This window comes from Chiloscyllium plagiosum, unplaced genomic scaffold, assembly GCF_037043375.1.
Source record: "Chiloscyllium plagiosum isolate Xiang-an unplaced genomic scaffold, Cpla_swu_hap1 HiC_scaffold_1, whole genome shotgun sequence".
NCBI classification, from domain to species: Eukaryota; Metazoa; Chordata; class Chondrichthyes; order Orectolobiformes; family Hemiscylliidae; genus Chiloscyllium; species Chiloscyllium plagiosum.
In genome coordinates, this window is record NW_028270139.1 from 142143292 (window position 1) to 142160535 (window position 17244).

Genomic DNA, 17244 nt, shown 5'->3' on the forward strand with positions numbered 1-17244 from the left:
ACTGGTCCTTCTGAGAGCCGATGCGGCAGAGGCAGAGGAATTGGGAATAAGGGACAGTGTTTTTACAGGAGGCAGGGTGGGAGGAGCTATAGGTTTGTAGAAGATGTCAGTGTTGAGTCTGTCACTGTTGATGGAGATGGAGAGGTCCAGGGGAGGGAGGTGTCTGAATTGATCCAGGTGAACTTAAGGTTGCGGTGTCAGGGGCTCCCTGACATCCATCCTGGCAGATGGATTAACCTGTCATCCAAAAGGCAGAACCTCCTGTAGTGATGGCGTCAAAATATTTGATAACATGGAAAGAGGCTCTTTAGCCCATCATATGTAGGCTAGTCATAAGACCATAAGACATAGGAGTAGAAGTAAGGCCATTCGGCCCATCAAGTCCACTCCGCCATTTAATCATAGCTGATGGGCATTTCAACTCCACTTACCCGCATTCTCCCCATAGCCCTTAATTCCTTGTGACATCAATAATTTATCAATCTCTGCCTTGAAGACATTTAGCGTCCTGGCCTCCACTGCACTCCGCGGCAATGAATTCCACAGGCCCACCACTCTCTGGCTGAAGAAATGTGTCCGCATTTCTGTTCTGAATTGACCCCCTCTAATTTTAAGGCTGTGCCCACGGGTCCTAGTCTCCCCGCCTAACGGAAACAATTTCTTAGCGTCCACCCTTTCCAAGCCATGTAATATCTTGTAAGTTTATATTAGATCTCCCCTTAACCTTCTAAACTCCAATGAGTACAATCCCAGGATCCTCAGCCGTTCCTCGTATGTTAGACCTACCATTCCAGGGATCATCCGTGTGAACCTCTGCTGGACATGTGCCAGTGCCAGTATGTCCCTCCTGAGGTGTGGGGCCCAAAACTGGACACAGTTCTCCAAATGGGGCCTAACCAGAGCTTTATAAAGTCTCAGTAGCTGCGTTTATATTCCAACCCTCTTGAGATAAATGACAACATTGCATTCGCTTTCTTAATCACGGATTCAACCTGCATGTTTATCTTTAGAGAATCCTCGACTAGCACTCCCAGATCCCTTTGTACTTTGGTTTTATGAATTTTCTCACCGTTTAGAAAGTAGTCCATGCTTGTATTCTTTTTTCCAAAGTGCAAGACCTCGCATTTGCTCACATTGAACTTCATCAGCCATTTCCTGGACCACTCTCCCAAACTGTCTAGATCCTTCTGCAGCCTCCCCACTTCCTCAGTACTACCTGCCTGTCCACCTATCTTCGTATCATCGGCAAACTTCGCTAGAATGCCCCCAGTCCCTTCATCCAGATCATTGGTATATAACATGAACAGCTGCAGCCCCAACACTGAACCCTGTGGGACACCGCTTGTCACTGGCTGCCATTCCGAAAAAGAACCTCTTCTCCCAACTCTCTGCCTGCTGTCAGACAGCCAATCCTCAATCCATGCCAGTAGCTCACCTCGACCACCATGGGCCCTCACCTTACTCAGCAGCCTCCCGTGTGACATCTTATCAAAGGCCTTTTGGAAGTCTAGATAGACCACATCCACTGGGTTTCCCTGGTCTAACCTACTTGTCACCTCTTCAAAGAATTCTAACAGGTTTGTCAGGCACGACCTCCCCTTACTAAATCCATGTTGACTTGTTCTAATCCGACCCTGCTCTTCCAAGAATTTAGAAACCTCTTCTTTAACGATGGATTCTAGAATTTTACCAAAAACTGAGGTTAGGCTAATTGGCCTAAAATTTTCCATCTTTTGTCTTGATCCTTTCTTAAACAATGCGGTTACAACAGCAGTCTTCCAATCATCCGGGACTTTCCCTGACTCCAGTGACTTTTGAAAGATCTCAACCAACGCCTCCGCTATTTCCTCAGCCAACTCCCTTAGAACTCTAGGATGTAGCCCATTGGGGCCAGGAGATTTGTCAATTTTAAGACCTTTTAGCTTTTCTAGCACTATCTCTTTTGTAATGGTAACCATACTCAACTCAGCCCCCGACTCCCTTTAATTGTTGGGATATTACTCATGTCTTCCACTGTGAAGACTGATGCAAAGTACTTATTAAGTTCTCCAGCTATTTCCTTATCTCCCATCACTAGCCTTCCAGCATCAGTTTGAAGTGGCCCAATGTCTACTTTTGCCTGTCGTTTGTTTTTTATGTATTGAAAGAAACTTTTACTATCATTTCTAATATTACTGGCTAGCCTACCTTCATATTTGATCCTCTCCTTCCTTATTTCTCTCTTTGTTATCCTCTGTTTGTTTTTGTAGCCTTCCCAATCTTCTGATTTCCCAGTGCTCTTGGCCACTTTATAGGATCTCTCTTTCTCTTTGATACATTTCCTGACTTCCTTTGTCAGCCATGGCTGTCTAATCCCTCCCCGGATAATCTTTCTTTTCTTTCGGATGAACCTCTGTACTGTGTCCTCAATTATACCCACAAACTCCTACCATTTTTGCTCTACTGGCTTCCCCGCTAGGCTCTGCTTCCAGTCGATTTTCGTCAGTTCCTCTCTCATGCCCTCATAATTACCTTTGTTTAACTGTAACACCATTACATCCGAGTTTGCCTTCTCTCTTTCAAACTGCAGACTGAACTCTACCATATTATGATCGCTGCTTCCTAAGTCTTCCCTTACTTAAGATCATCAAGTATTCAGTCCCATCTGCTAGCACTTTATCCATAACGCAGTGTGCTAGGCATTTCAAGTGATCATCCAAATACTATTTAATTGTTATGATGGTTCCCGTCTAAACTACCCTTTCGGGTAGTGTATTCCAGACACTGCGTAAAAACAAAAATTCCTTATATTCCTTCTAAACTTCCCATTGATTACAGTCTGTGCCCCGTTATTGATCTCTCTCCTCGCGAAAAAAGTTTAGTGCTGGTCCTTTTGACTCGAGTCCTGCCGTGAGATTTATGTGACTCGGAGGTGAGTGTGCACCTAAATAACAACACTCAGTGGAAGTCTCATACAAGAAATGAAACACATAATAAATACTCACTTTGCATTTCAATATCAACACAGACTCCTTGCGTGTGTGTTTGCAATTGTGATGAGGAATGGCTGATTATTGACCTCTCTCTCTCAATGCACAGATGCTACTTCAGCGGAGGCGTACTCCCTAACACTTTATGCTTCTATTTCCGATTTTTACCTACCGCAGCAATTTGCTTTTTTCTTGTTTTGTGCGAGTGTGCTGCTCAGAAGGCGAGGAGGTTAGTTTGCAATGATACATGGTATGTGCAGGTGCACTGTGGTCTCTGAACTGCAGAGGGAGATAGATCCTGTTCAGTTTTCAGTACTCTTTCCCCCACCCCCACACCCACCCCCAGCCCCAGAAAAGGAGTCTACGCACAAATCGGCACGTACTGTGTGAACCTGCTCACTCCCCACCAAAACAATGTCTCCCGCCGTCAGCATGCACAGGCCGCAAATGCAACGCAACAGCTTCTGTTTTTTTTCTTTTTTTTTGCAGCGGCAGCGAGCGTGCCCGGTGGCTCCACTTTCTCGGTTCGGCGCTGGGAAATACATTAGCTTGGGGAACCTCCGCTCGTCATGCGAGCTATTTCGCTCCGAGTGATTGATATGTGCCAGGGGCGGGGGTTAGGAGGAAATCCCGGGAGCGCAGTCGCTCGAGGTCCCTCCCGTCCTCACTGTATCCAATGAGAGGCGTGACATTGTTAGATTGTGTACGCGCGGCGGGGCACGGGCGTTTGGATGTAGCGGGTGGCGGCGCGTGGAGTCCGGAGTCCGGGCCAACGTTCTGAAGATGGAACGTTGCGACATGTCTCCTCTCGAGATGCAGCAGCAAGAGGCTGCGCCCTCGGAGCTGGTGGGAAAGCGCTTTCTTTGCATTCTCGGCGGTCTGAGCCAGGAGCTCCAACTCGGGCGAGTGTCTGAATGGGACTGGAAGGCGGGCATTATCAGAGCCGTCTCCCACAAAGATCCATCGCACCCAAATGTATTGGTAAGTGCGAAATCTGGAGCTCCATTTGCGCCTGGTAGGCGAGGAGGGTTTTAAATTGTCAAACGTTTTAGTTTCAGTAGGAAAATTGTCCACTGAGAAAAGTACTTTTTTAAAAAAAGTTCTATCAATGATCAACTCGATGCACATTAGGGAGATTGGCAAGACGAATTCAGTCTGATTTGGTGAAATGCGGTATTTCATTCAATAGGTTGTGACTTTCTTTTGAAGTTTGATCGTTTTAAAGTTCATAGAAATGTCCTGTGTTCGATAATTTAACCGAGGTAAAAACAATGACTGCAGATGCTGGAAACCAGATTTTGGATTAATGGTGCTGGAAGAGCACAGTAGTTCAGGCAGCATCCGAGGAGCAGCAAAATCGACGTTTCGGCCAAAAGCCCTTCATCACTAATCCAAAATCTGGTTTCCAGCATCTGCAGTCAGTGTTTTTACCTCGGTTAAATTATCCAACAAACACAGGACATTTCTATGAACTTTAAAACGATCAAACTTCAAAAGAAAGTCACAACCTATTGAATGAAATACCGCATTTCACCAAATCAGATTGAATTCGTCTTGCCAGTCTCCCTAATGTGCATCGAGTTGATCATTGATAGAACTTTTTTTAAAAAAAGTACTTTTCTCATTATTCCTGATGAAGGGCTTTTGCCCGAAACGTCGATTTTGCTGCTCCTCGGATAATTTAACCTGTTCACTTTTCCGGCTGGTATCCATTGCTGTGTTTTGTGCTTCCCGTTAGAAATTTGGTCCACTGTTCACATTTCCCAGCTTGCTTAGGTCCTCGTTAGTTTAGTTTAAGCCATCTAAACGTTTCACCGATATAGACATGTAAGAGAAGACTAAACTAATAGTAGTTCAGTTATTGTTCAGTGAATGTATCTGATCTCAGTAACTCGTGTAGTATCAAGCCAACAGCAGAGGGAACCAGTCTTGACCCCGAGAGGATTAGTGCCATGCATTTTGTATTGATTTTTGGGGTGTTAACTAGAGCAAAGCAGCTGCAAACTAGCAACTTATTATTATGAGTGATCATTCTACGTTTGTAACGCAAAGCCAAGCGAGGAAAACGTGCTGAGGAGCACCTTTTCCAAAACAAAAAGTTAGGGATAATTGGATAGTTGTTGAGAGAAAACGTTGCTTGGGAGTAACTGAGCAGGGAACAACTTCATGAATGTGAAAAGGAAAAAAAAAATTCTGCTTCCTTTTGAGGCAAGGGCTCTTGAGTGACACAGGGTTTGAGTTCATCCTTGGTCTTGATAGTTCATAATTGCAGTCAGTCCAGGCAGGAGTAGCTTTTTTTTCCCCTGCCCACCACAAAAAGTGAAAGGCAAACAATTGATCATTGTCTCGCCACCCCACCGAGACCATAGTGTGAATGACATAAGAAATTATTATGGCCATGACGAAATGACAAAGATTAAGGCTAAGCCCGAGGACTGGGGAAGTTTGGTCAGTTTTTTTTCAACAAATAAAATGAGGGCAAAGGTCAACTTTGAGAGTACATTTGCAAGTAACAACAGCAAGAACCTCTTAAAATATAGTGTTGCTGAACAAAGAGACTTTGGAGTGCAGGTTCATAGTTCTTGAAAGTGAAGTCGCAAGTAGTTAGGATAGTGAAGAAGGTGTGTGGTATGCTTTCCTTTGGATGCAGGAAATGATGTCACCATAGGAAATGACATCGCCAATCCAAGGAAACCCAAACATAAATAGAAAGCAGAAAACACCAGCAGTGCTTCGTCGGAAGGCTCACTGAAGATGTCACCTAGTATGGTGACGAAATGTCTGAAAATGAACCTTCCACTGAGCGAGCAAACCTACACCCAGAACCTCAACCTGAGCTACAAATCTTCTCAAAACTCGCTAATGCTTTCCTTTATTGGTCAGAGCATTGGGCATAGGAGTTGGAAGGTTATGTTGCGGCTGTACAGTATGTTGGTTAGGCCACTTTTGGAATATTGCGTGCAATTCTGGTCTCTCTCCTAGTGGAAGGATGTTGTGAAATTTGAAAGGGTTCAGAAAAGATTTACAAGGATGTTGCCCGGGTTGGAGGATTTGCGCTAAAGGGAAAGGTTGAATAGGCTGGGAATGTTTTCCCTGGAGCGTCGGATGCTGAGGGGCAACCTTATAGAGGTTTATAAAATCATAAGGGGCATGGATAAGAGAAGTAACAAAGTCTTTTCCCTGGGATTGGGATGGCGGGGGGGGGGTCCGTCCAGGACTAGGTTTAGGGTGAGAGGGGAAAAATTTGAAAGGGACCTAAGGGCAACTTTTTCACACAGGGTAGTGCTTATGTGGAATGTGCTACCAAAGGAAGTACAATTACAACATTAAAATCTGGAAGGGTATAGGAATAGGAAGGGTTTAGAGGAATATGGGCCAAGTGCTGGCAAATGGGACTAGCTTAGATTAGGAAATCTGGTCGGCATGGGTGACTTGGACTGGAGGGTCTGTGGAATTGAGAGTCTAATGTTGCCCATGAAATAATTGCGAGGAAAAGTTCATCTGGTTCAGTAATGCTTTTTAGGGAAGGAAGCTGCCGTCCTCAACTGGTCTGGACTACATGAGGTGCCAGACCCCCCAGTGATGTGGTTGACTCTTAACTTCTCCTGAGATGGACAATAATTGATGGCCGAGCCAGCAGAGCCCTCATTCCATGAATGAACTTTTTTTAAAAAAAAAGAGGGAGAGAGTCAACGAATCAACTACACTTTCGTTCTGACATCAGTTAATGAATTTTAATATTTAGATCAGATTATGCTCCGTTTAAGGTCCACAGACCCTTGAGGTAGATAATTCTAAAAGGTTCAACACCCTCTGAGTGAATGCCCCATATCCTGAGAGACTCATTTCCCCTTGAGACTCATCAGCCTGGGAATACATTTGATTGACATCTAATCTAACATGCTCAGTAAGAATTTTATACACGTCAATGAGATCATGCTTCATTCTTCTAAAGTACCAGACCCATCTTCCCCAATATTTTCTCAAAGGACAGTCCTAACATCACACGGACACTCTGCACTTCCTCTGTATTTGTGATAACATTGAGTAAACACAGCATAGCAGATGGTTGGCTATTAATATATAGGTTATATTTTAGATTTTGTCTCATCACACTTCTCGGAAGTGAGAATTTTCAGGTAACTGGTAAGGCTTCCAATTTATAGAAAGCTGTAGTATCTTGTCACTTTTACCTTGAGATAAGTCCAAAAGTTTTAGATAAAGGAGAAACGTTTGGTTACATTCATTTATTCTTCTGTTTGCTACTCCACTGCAGGTTTTTCTAGAATTCGACGAAAGCTGGTGTCGGTGGATGAAACTCCATGATGAGGAGCTCAGGATCTTCCTGATTGAACATCAGTTAGTTCTGGCTGACAGGAAATCTCTGAGAGGATCTGCAGATGACGTGCAGTGGCCTGGACTGGTGTGGAACTTTTTATGCCTTCAATTTTTCTTTTGTTAGTATTTAATGTCTGTTTGGCCAAACGCTCTTGGGCCAGAGGATGTGACCGGCAGCTAAGCTATTCTAAAGTGTGTGGTAGCTTTACACTGATCACTCCTATTACCTTGTTGCACTTGCAACCTCTGCAAGTATATAGTACTGACTAGGATTGTTTTCGGTAGTTTGCTGCCACCAGTCCCCCTTGATTTGCCTGGTCTTGGGATATCTAATGATTAGTAATAGGGGTTACACCATAGTAGAAGATTTTTCTTCCATATTTGGTAAGAAGCCCAGCATTGACCTGCAGGATTCATAATATTATCAACAAACATTTTACAGCTGCATCAAAAGATTGTACTCTAGTCAGAGACATCATCATTAACTAAGTTAACATGTAGACATCATAATTGTGGATGTTAATTATGTGATCAGAAGTATGCAGGTGGCCCAACCATTTAACTGTTGTTTCTGTAATTTATACATTCCAAAGACTCAGACATTTTATATTTGTTCCTGTTTTAATTTTTTACTCTGCCTGTATAAATGCTTAGCTTATTCTAATCCCTAATCATTATATGACATGCTTGTTTACACTTCATCTAATCAATGCAAGCAGTAAACTCCCACTGAAGCATAACCCAGCAGTTAACGCTTGGCTTTCTCAGAAGATGGTGTGGTGCTGGAAAAGCATGGCAGGTATCTGCTCCTTGGACGCTGCCTGACCTGCTGTAGTTTTCCAGCACCACACTATTGACTCTGATCTCCAACATCTGAGTGCATCATTTTTGCAGTCCTTATTTTCTCCTTTCTGAGAAGATAGTCAAAGACATACATGAATCATACAGGACATTAAACAGTTCCACATATTGCCTACAGTATTCAGTATCATCACTGCAATTCGGGTCTGATTTATAGGTTCATTATGTAGAGGGAAGCTTGAACAACAACATTTTATTGAGGGTTTCTTTCACTATATCAGGAGAAATTTCAAAAGTGGCAGGCTTGTTACTGGTATTTAGATCTGTGTAGTCATGTCAGATTTAGAATCATGCTTAAGATTTCTCTTTTGAAATTAGTGCAAAAGCTCTTGTGATATGTATTGTGAATATCTGAGGCCCCGAGTGTTGATCCTTACAGTATCCCACTAGTCAGAGCCTACTCTGGTTTCTGTCAGTTTCACAATCATTAATCCATGTCAGTACATTATCTCCTCTGTCAACTTTAACAAAATCTAAATATGCTACATCCATTAGCTCCCCTTTATTAATTTTGTTAATAATAATCTCAAAATAGTGCAAGTTTTTGGAACACTGCTTTTCATCAGGAAACCTGTGCTGACTCTGCCTGGTCAGATCATTTTTATCCAAGTGTCCATTTATCACATCATAGAATTTTCCCTACTGCTGATGTCTGACTGTTTAGTTTTCCTCCTTATTCTTTTCTTTAACTAGTGGTTTACATTCGCAAGTTTCCCAACTGCAGGAATAATGCCAGAATCGCTAGAAGTTTGGAGAATGGTTACCAATGCATAGACTATACCGTAGCCATATCCTTCAATACTCTGTGGTTTGGATTGTCAGGTCTGGGCACTTAGCCACTTCCAGCCCCATTGATTTCTCCAGTACTATGTCTTACTGATACTAATTTGCTTCAATTCCTTGTTCTCCCTAGTCAATTGGATATCTAATTCTGGGAGGTTTTTTGTATTTTCCTCATTGAAATCAAGCACAAAGTGATCAGTTAGCATCTCTGCCTTTTCTGTATTTCCCATTATAAATTCTCCTGACTCTGCCTATAATAGACATTAGACTTAGCCGAAGGTTTTAGACTCCTTCAGAAAGTTTTACAATTCATTTTTATGTTTTTTTGTTAAATTGCATTCTATTCCGTTCTTCTTTTCCTTTCAGTTTTGTTGCCTTCATTTGTTATATTCTTAAAACTTCACATTCCTCTGGTTCATTTCTAACCACTTTATAAACTTTCCTTTTAATCTTGCGCAACCCTGAACTTTGTTCGCCATATTGACTAACCTTTGAATTTTTGCACCTTGAAGGAATGTGTAATTACTGTAAGTCATATAATAGTTATTAAAGACTTAACATTGACCATGTACAGTCACACCTTTTAATGTACTTGCCCAATACAGCTGAGCTAACTTTTTCTCATGCTTTCATAATCTCCCTTAATCAAATTTAACACCTTTTGAACATCAGGTAAGTGCAGAAGTCGGCCATTTAGTCCATCGAGTCTGATCTGCCATTCAGTGGGATAAAGGCCAATCTGATAACTCTCATATCCACTTTCCTGCCTTCTCCCATGACCCATGTTTCCTTGCTTCAGAATGAACTATCTAATTTTCAAAAATACCATAAACGTCTATCATATTATGGTCACTCATCCCTAAAGGTTCTTTTATAGTAAGATTATTAATTAGCCCTTTTCATTATGTATACTAGACCCAAAACAGTCTGTCCACTGGTCAACTCTTCAACGTACTCTAGAAAGCAAACTTTAATGCACTTGGGAACTTGTTCTCGAGAGCTTCATGTTCTATTGGTTTACTCAGTCAATGTGCAGATTAAAATCACCCATGATAACTATGGTGCACATGCTAAAAGCCATTCTTATCTTCTGATTTATTCCATAGAGCACACTGCCACCACTATTTGGTGGAAGCTTGAGATTGTTAAGGCAATCAAGAGGTGGTCTTCCAATTCCACTTTGTTAGTGAGAAATGTAGCTCTCTGTCTAAGGTCCAAATTAGTGTAGCAACCACTCCTGCCTATGGCTTAAGTGCATTCAAGTTTTGCATGTATCCATCTGAAAATAACGTATACAAAAATAGAAATTGCTGGAAAAGCTCAGCAAGTCTGGCAACATCTGTGGGGAGAAATCAATGTTTCAGGTCCAGTAACCCTTCCTGAAAATAGAATATATTTTATGTTTCAGACATTTAAATGCTTGCTGGACAAAGTTGGTCTTGCATCAGTGACTCCTGTGGAATTTCTTGCAGACAAGTACCGAGTGTTTCTGCAAAACAAGGTCTCTCTTCAGCCACTAAAGGTAACAAATTTCAGGTTCAGGTGGATCTTTGGCTTGTTTGAGTGAATTATCTACTTTGCAAATTGCTGGCAGAAGTTACACTTATCCTTTGGTCAAGACATTTAATGTAATAGTGTGGCATTTTGGAGCTCCTGTCCATGACTTTCTGCTGCTTCCCTGCCATGCCTAAGCTGATAGTGTTCTTCAGTCAGACAGCTGGCAATTAAAGCTCCAACTGTGCCCAGTAATGTGTCAAAAGTCCAATTTTTCAGCGTTGCAGTGATTGCAGCATTGCCCCTCCTACTCATTCCTGTAACTTTGTGCATGACTGTTTACAGTATGGGTGTTAACATTTCAACCGATTGGAAGCCAAAAATAATGCATTCAGTTTGTCAACTTCAGTTAAGTTGAATAGACATTTACAAATCTCTAAAATTGGAAAGAAGTAGTCTCAATTTTGACTGTTTGGCCAGATCTGCCTAAAACCTACCAAGACTGAATAGGATTCTGATTTCAATTTGATAGGATCAGTGTCCTCTGTGGGGCCATACTAGAGGGATAGGATTGACACTGCCCATTTCAGAAGGATCTCTATGTTTTTGAGAGAAATAAGTTAACATTGCACAACATTTCTATGATACTTTAGACAATGTGTTTGACTGCACCTGCATACTATTTTTTGTTTCCACTTCCTGCTGTCTCCCATGTTTGTTTTATCACTAAACAAATGAGAGATCTTTCATACGGCAATGCTAACTATTTTGTGCATTTCACTTGATTATATTGAAATAATAAAAACCATGTAGTTTTTGGTTCTGCTTCTCAGCCTCCTTTATGTTTAGAGGCTGCAATGATGATCTTTGCGATACAGCTATTGCTACAGAATGATGAATTATGTAGTGTAAATCTTCTTTATAGATGAGAACTAAATTTATCTACCATGGCTCCATTAATGCCCTCCCTTGTGTGGAGATAGGGTGTGACTTTCCTCCTTTATCTCTCCTCTTTCCATTAACCCCCCACTCTATCACCATTACTACTGATCTCCTGTGCTGTGCTTCAAAACTCGAGCTCTATCTGACCTTAAATAAAGTCATGGGGGATTATCTAACTCGGTTCCACTTTGGCACACTATATTTGTAAGCGGCATTCCCTCTTGGCTGTGTAGGTGAGGCTGCTTTGAGGGTCTGCTGAAGTAAGTGTGCAGGTGTTGAAGAAGGCAAATGGTATGTTGGACTTCACAAAGAGAGGATTTGAGTGCAGGAACAGGGACGTTTTGATGCAATTGTACAGGGACTTGGTGAGACCACTCACCTGGAGTATTGTGTGTAGTCCTGGTCTCTTTACCAAAGGAAGAATGTTCTTATTATAGAGGGAGTGCAGTGAAGGTTTACCGGACTCATTCCTGGGTTGGCAGGTCTGATATATAGAGAGACTGGATCGCTATATCCACTCTCAAGTTTAGAAAAATGAACAGGAATCTCAAACCTGTAAAACATCTAATGGGATTAGATAGGGTAAATACTGGAAGAATATTTGTATTGACGAGGAAGCCCAGAATCAGGTGTCACAGCCTAAGGATATAGGATCGGCCATTTAGGACTGAGATGAGATTAAATTTCTTCACCTAGAGAGTGGTGTGTAGAGAATTCTCTGCCACAGAAAGCAGTTGAAGTCACAACTTCTAATGCTTTCAAGAAGCAGTTAGATATTGTTTTTACAACTGAAAGGGGTCAAAATATTTGAGGAGATAAATGATCTAGAAGAGGGCACTGTTGGCATGATCAGCAAGTTTGCAAATGACACAAAGATTGGTGGAGTGGCAGAAAGCGCAAGGGACTGTCAGAATACAGGAGGATATACATAGACTGGAGAGTTGGGCGGAAAAGTGGCAGATGGCTTTCAATCCAGACAAATGTGAGGTGATGCATTTGGGCAAGTCTAATTCTAGTGCGAATATACAATGAATGGAAGAGCCTTGGGAAAAGTTGATGGGCAGAGAGATCTGGGAGTGCAGGTCTATTGCACCCTGAAGGTTGCTGCACAAGTGGATAGAGTGGTCAAGAAGCCATATAGTATGCTTACCTTCATCGGACGAGGTATTGAGTATAAGAGCTGGCAAGTCATGTTAAAATTTGTGCAAGACATTGGTTCGGCTGCATTTAGAATACTGTGTACAGTTCTGGGTGCCACATTACCAAAAGGATGTGGATGCTTTGGACAGGGTGCAGAGAAGGTTTACAAGGATGTTGCCTGGTATGGAAGGTGCTAGCTATAAAGAGAGGTTGAGTAGGTTAGGTTTATTTTCACTAGAAAAAAGGAGATTGAGCGGGGAACCTGATTGAGGTTTACAAAATCATGAAGGTTATAGACAGGGTGGATAGAGACGAGCTTTTTCCCAGGGTGAAGGATTCAATAACGAGGGGTCATGCTTGCAAAGTGAGAGGTGGGAAGTTTCAGGGGGATACACTCGGTAAATACTTCACACAGAGGGTGGTGGGCGTTTGGAACGCATTGCCAGCAGAGGTGGTAGAGGCAGGCATGGTAGATTCATTTAAGATGCATCTGGACAGATGCATGAGTAGGTGGGGAGCAGAGGGATACAGATGCTTAGGAAATGACTGACCAGTTTAGACAGTACATTTGGATCGGCTCAGGCTTGAAGGGCCGAAGGACCTGTTCCTGGGTTGTAAGTTTTTTGTTTTTTGAGAAGGCAGGAATAGGTTACTAAGACGGATGATCAGCCATGATCTCATTGAATGGTGGAACAGGCTCAAAGGGCCTTAAGTAGAGTGCATTCAATTGGTGCAATTGGCAAGCTTCCTACCAATCAGGACACAGTCCTTTGGTATGATGCGGAGGTGAACCCGTTCACAGCCCTAAGCCACCGCACCCCGACCCCCCACCAGTTCTCTCAAGTGCTTACTATCTGCCTCTAACTCTATAACAAAAAGCTGTTCCAATAAGACACTTATTAAAATTATATCAACTTAATTTCAAAACCGCACAGTTCCTGCTGAGGATCTCCCTAGGTCGTCATCTGTATTTTTACTGCAAGTATGTTTCATATGTAAAGGTAATTTTGATAGAGTGTGTTTCCTAATTTATTGGAGAGAAAGACATTAGCTCTCCATGTGTTTCTGTCTTGATGCGCGCGCTCTCTCTCTAGGGAACGGTACACGCCTTCAACTTCATAACACCTCTCTACAAATGTTATTAAGTTCCTCTGTTGCATTGGTGTTCTTGGGAATTGTCCTAATGAGTGCAAGATGAAAAGCTTTCATTAATACTCGAATGCTGTACTACCAATAGCTATTTCACATAATGCTGTCAAACCATTATTTGTATGCCTTGTATTTTTTAAGATAGAAGTTAGTCATTTAATTCGTAACAATGACGATGGGGCCCAATGGTGATAATTTCTGAAATCAATCCACAACATTGTCCTTTACTGAACTGATTTTGATAACCTGCTAAAGCCATTCATTCAGTGACTGGCCACCAATTTATGTTCTTTCACTTGTTATCTCTATAGCATACTTTTTTTTTCTCAATTGTTTAAAAATCAGAATTATCTGTAAAGTTGGATTTTTGTATGGACTTAAGTTGCACTGTAACTTAATTTAATAGATGAATATGAATTCCTGGGCAAAACCATTCCAGGATGATGAGATTTGTGCCAAGATTAAGACGTGGTTCATTAACAAACGTACCCAAGAACTGCTCCTCTATGGTAAGCATCCTACTACTTCTCCAAAAGTTACGCAAAATTCTTTGATCATTTTGAAGACTGTATTTTAGTTAGTTCTTCTTGATGTGTTCTTTGCAACTAAAGTTTTCTTGGAAATTGAGGTGACAGTATTACCCTTGTAAATTGCAACATTTCTGAATCAAACGTTCATGGCTATAAATAGGAATAAAAGGCTGAAAAGGCACGTCAGAGCTTTTGACATTGGAAAGAGAAAGATATTTATGTTTTTGGTGGTAAACATCATTCAATGCTCCTTCAATTGTGAAATCAAACTCAAATGAACTGACAGTGACTGATCTATCTCTTTCCAGCTATCAGGATTTCTGGTTATGGGATAGGGTGCAGGAAATTATTATTACAATATAGTGTTCAAAATACTTTTGTCCTAAACTTACTTCTCAAAGGGTGAAACTGAAGGTCATGCAGTTGAAAGATTTAATTAGAATTGAGATGGTTTCTGAGATGGTGCACTGATGTCAATAAAAGAAGGTTTGATTGCTAATATCATACTTTGCTGCTGTGACATCTCTCTCTGAGCTCAACATAGGATTGTGGATGATTTAACCTGACGGAATTTGCTCTTGACTAGGCAGTCAGTCAATTTGACTCTAAGTGGCTGCTGGAGTTAGGCTGACAGAGGAAATGTCAGTGGTCTATGAAGAGAGATGGTCTAATTCATGGAGATATAGCTACGGGCAATAGTGGAATTTTAAACACTTGTTGGAGCAAAGATTTTTCCTGATTACACTGACTGAATTCTTTTCTGCAAGGCAAAGATAACATGGGGAAATTCAGATGTGTTCATTGCTTTGAATTATTATGTTCCATGGAATCATGGAGTCATGCAGCATAGAAACGGCCCTTTGGCCCACCATGTCTGTGCTGACCAACAAATACCAAATTACCCATTTACCTGAACTTGGTCCATATGCCTTAGCATTTTAAGTGCTCACCCAGATGCACCTTGAGTGTAGCAACAGTAAATCCACCACCCCGCAGGGATCATGTTCCATATTTCTACCATCCTCTGGATAAGTTATTTTTTTTCTCCGAACTCTGCTAAACCGTTTACTCTTTTCCTTAAATATGTGCTGTCTGGTCTTATACATGTCTGCCATGGGGTAAAGATTCTCACTATCTACCCTGTGTATGCCTTTCATAATTTTGTAAACCTCCATCCCCCACCCCTGCTCCAAGGAAAACAAACCCAGTCTATCCAGTGTTTCCTTATAACTGAGAATTTCCATCCCAGGCAACATCCTGGTAAATTTCCTTGCACCCTGTGTGAACTGCATACAGCATTCCATCTGTGGCTTGACCAATGTTTTGTAACAAGACTTCCTTGCTCCTATGTTCTGTGACCTAGCTAATGAAGGCATGCTTTCTGTTTGGCACCTTCACTGCCTTTACTGACACCTTCAGGTATCTGTGGACTTAGGCACTAAGTCCCTTTGTTCTTCACTACTCTCTATGGACTTGCCATTCACTGTGTATTTCGTTCCCTTATTAGATCTAAAATGCCTCTCTCCACACTTTATCAGGATTAAACTCCATCTGCCATTGTTTTGCCCAACACTCTCAAATGAAGCTGCATTATAACATTATTTCAACAAGCCACCACATGCTGCAGCACAGAGGAGCTACGAAGAGCAGAGAAAAATCACCTATGCAGTGTATTCAAAAAGAATGGGTACCCAATGAATACAGTCCACAGATTTCTCAGCAGCAAGCCCAAGCAAGCAGACAAAATATGCCCAGAAACACTAGCCGGTCTCCCCCACATCAAAGGCATCTCCGAAATGACTGCCAGACTACTTAGACCTCTTGGCATCATGGTAGCCCACAAACCCACCAACGCACTAAAACAGCAGCTAATGAACTTAAAATACCCTACACAGACAAGCAACACGAACATCATTTACAAAATACCTTGCAAGAACACTATATTGGACAAACAGGCACTACATTGGACAATCAAGCCATTGGCCTTGATTTTTATGTCCTCTTTGTCTACAGGAGTAGTGCCAGAAGACTGGAGGATAGCAAATGTGGTTCCCTTGTTCAAAAAGGGGAGTAGGGATAACCCTAGTAACTATAGGCCGGTGAGTCTCACTTCTGTTGTGGGCAAAGTCTTAGAGAGAATTGTAAGGGATAGGATTTATGCACATCTGGATAGGAATAATGTGATCAAGGATAGTCAGCATGGTTTTGTGAAGGGCAGGTCGTGCCTCACAAACCTTATTGAGTTCTTTGAAAAGGTGACGAAGGAGGTTGATGAGGGGAAAGCGGTAGATGTGGTATATATGGATTTTAGTAAGGCGTTTGATAAGGTTCCCCATGGTAGGCTACTGCAGAAAATACGGAGATATGGCATTGAGGGTGAGTTGGAGGTTTGGATTAGGAATTGGCTGGATTGAAGAAGACAGAGGGTAGTAGTTGATGGCAAAGTTTCTTCATGGAGTGCCGTCACTAGCGGTGTTCCGCAAGGATCTGTTTTGGGACCATTGCTGTTTGTCATTTTTATAAATGACCTGGAAGAGGGGTTAGAAGGTTGGGTGAGCAAGTTTGCGGATGATACGAAAGTCGGAGGAGTTGTTGACAGTGAGGAAGGATGTGGCAGGTTACAGCAGGATATAGAGAAGCTGCAGAGCTGGGCAGAAAGGTGGCAAATGGAATTCAATGTAGCTAAATGTGAGGTGATTCACTTTGGGAAGAATAACAAAAAGATGGGGTACTGGGCTAATGGTCGGATACTTGGTAGTGTGGATGAGCAGAGGGATCTTGGTGTCCATGTACACAGATCTCTGAAAGTTGCCACCCAGGTAAATAGTGCGGTGAGGAAGGCATATGGCGTACTGGCTTTTATTGGTAGAGGAATTGAGTCCCGGAGTCCTGAGGTCATGATGCAGTTGTATAAAACTCTGGTGCGGCCACATCTGGAATATTGTGTGCAGTTTTGGTCGCCATACTATAGGAAGGATGTGGAGGCACTGGAACGGGTGCAGAGGAGGTTTACCAGGATGTTGCCTGGTATGGAAGGA

The 17244-nt window shown here is 42.1% G+C and overlaps 1 protein-coding gene across 1 annotated transcript in view; it reads left to right on the forward strand.

Annotated features, from left to right (window-relative positions):
* Positions 1–3636: 3636 nt before the first annotated feature.
* Positions 3637–17244, forward strand: part of LOC122557137 (lysine-specific demethylase 3A-like) — an 86819-nt gene continuing 73211 nt past the window's right edge. Inside the window, exons 1-4 of the mRNA XM_043704524.2 lie at positions 3637–3950; positions 7246–7392; positions 10360–10473; positions 14083–14185. Of these exons, the coding sequence (XP_043560459.2) occupies positions 3753–3950; positions 7246–7392; positions 10360–10473; positions 14083–14185 (562 nt within the window). The 5' untranslated portion in view covers positions 3637–3752. The remainder of the gene's footprint in view (positions 3951–7245; positions 7393–10359; positions 10474–14082; positions 14186–17244) is intronic.